At 60.7% G+C, this 1,978-nt stretch overlaps 1 protein-coding gene across 1 annotated transcript; it reads right to left on the reverse strand.

Moving 5' to 3' along the window:
* Nucleotides 1–956: 956 nt before the first annotated feature.
* On the reverse strand, nt 957–1,928 carry LOC129200409 (zinc finger protein 84-like). The gene is made up of 2 exons (XM_054811761.1): nt 1,681–1,928; nt 957–1,620 (listed from the first exon to the last, which is right to left on the reverse strand). The coding sequence occupies exons 1-2, from the start codon at nt 1,926–1,928 to the stop codon at nt 957–959; spliced, it is 912 nt and encodes a 303-aa protein (XP_054667736.1).
* Nucleotides 1,929–1,978: the final 50 nt, after the last annotated feature.

The following is a 1,978-nucleotide window of genomic DNA, read 5'->3' on the forward strand; positions in this document are numbered from 1 at the left end:
TCAGGGCCCCAAAATCCAGGGGTTTTGGGTTTTGTGGGGTTTTTTTTAGTGTGTATATATATGGTGCGGTTCCTATAGGGTGGGGGGGGCCGTGCACCCCCGCCCGCTCCCTTTTTTCGGGTCCTTTTGGGGTTTTTTTTGCGGGTGACGACCCCCTCGGCTGCGACGTCCCCTTCACAGCGCTTCACCCACCGGGAGAGACGCGGCTGAGCCGGGAGCGGCACCGGGGGGGGAGGGCAGGGCCCCCCCACACACACACCCCCCCCCCCCACCCCCCCCCCCAGACACAGGACCGGGGATGCTCCGCTGCACCGGTGCCGTAAAAAAAACCAAACGCCAAAATCCCCAGAACGGGGCTAAAAATAGACCCTGGGGGAGGGGGGGGGTCCCGGGGCTGTTCCCCACCCTTAGTGCCCCAAACCCCCCCCGACACCCCCCCCCCCCAGCCTCCCGTCAGCTCCGTCCTGCCCCCGCCACCGTCGGCATCCGGCGTCGTCGCACCTCCCTCTGCTCCGAAAACACTCCAAAAAAGCTCAAACTTCAAAAAAAAAAAAAAAAAAGACAATATTTTATTTATTTTATTAACTTTGGGTCAGCTTGGGTTGGTTTAGGGTGTTTTGGGTTTTTTTTAATACTTGGGAAATGCTTTTTTTTTTTTTTTTTTTAAAAAACCCCTGGGGAAACCCAAAGCGACGGCGAAAACCCAAAATTTTAAAAAAAAAACAAAACCAAAACCCAAACCCAGCCTGAATCCAGTCGAAGCTCAGCGCCCCCGAAGAAAATTGAGGAGAAAAGAAAGGATTTTGATTAAATCTGCTGGAAAGGGCTCCTGGGGTCGTTTCCCCCCCCCCCCGTCCGAGCACGTTGCACCCCACAAACACGGGGCGGGGGTTGGATATTTGCCCCACGCACACGGCAGCTCCGACCCCGCGGCGCCGGTAAATTTGCCGTCCCGGTTACGTCCGTACGACCCAATCGAAACGTCGAGGTTGGTGGTGGGGGGGGGTGGTTGGAAAAAAACGCCGCCGGTGCCGGTTAGAAACCGGGGGCGGGCAGGTCCAGAGGGGCAGGGGGGGGTCGTCAGCGTGGGTCCGCTCGTGGCGCTTGTGATGCGAGCTACGGCTGAAGCTCTTGCCGCAGTAGGCGCAGACGTACGGTTTCTCGCCGGTGTGGACGCGCCGGTGCTGGGTGAGGGTGGATTTGTCGGTGAAGCTCTTGCCGCAGTCGGAGCAGGCGTACGGTTTCTCGCCGGTGTGGATGCGGCGATGGCGGGTGAGGTTGGAGCTGACGCTGAAGCGTTTGCCGCAGTGCGGGCAGGCGTACGGTTTCTCGCCGGTGTGGACGCGCATGTGTTTCACCAAATCCGAGCTCTGGCCGAAGCTTTGCCAACACTCAGCGCAAGTGTTGGGCACCTCGATGGTTGACGGTTTCTTCCCAGTTTTGGCATCCTTGGGTTTGGCCGGCGACAACGGCGGCGACGGCTCGGCGCCGCCGCGACGGTCGCATCGCCCGCGGCCTTTGGCGGGGGGGTTACGGAGATGCCGTTTGCGGTGGGAGCTGCGGCTGAAGCTCTTGCCGCAGTCGGCGCAACGGTACGGTTTCTCGCCGGTGTGGACGCGTTGGTGCTGGGGAGGGTGGATTTGTCGGCGAAGCTTTTGCCGCACGCCGGGCAACGGTTACGGTTTCTCGCCGGTGTGGATTCGTCGATGGCGGACGAAGTTGGAGCTGACGCGGAAACTCTTGCCGCAGTAACCGCAGGCGTAAGGCGCTTCGCCGGTGTGGATGCGCCGGTGGGTGATGAGCTTCGTGAGCTCTGCCGGAGCTTTTGCCGCAATCGCCGCAGACGAAGGGTTTTGGCGCCGGTGTGGATGCGTTGGTGGTTCACCAGGTCCGAGCCGTGGAGGAAACTCTTCCCGCACTCCGAACATAAATTCGGGCGATCGCCCTTGCCGGGGGAAGGAAACGAGTCGCCGCCGCC

The sequence above is a fragment of the Grus americana genome, unplaced genomic scaffold (genome assembly GCF_028858705.1).
Source record: "Grus americana isolate bGruAme1 unplaced genomic scaffold, bGruAme1.mat H_91, whole genome shotgun sequence".
NCBI lineage: Eukaryota > Metazoa > Chordata > Aves > Gruiformes > Gruidae > Grus > Grus americana.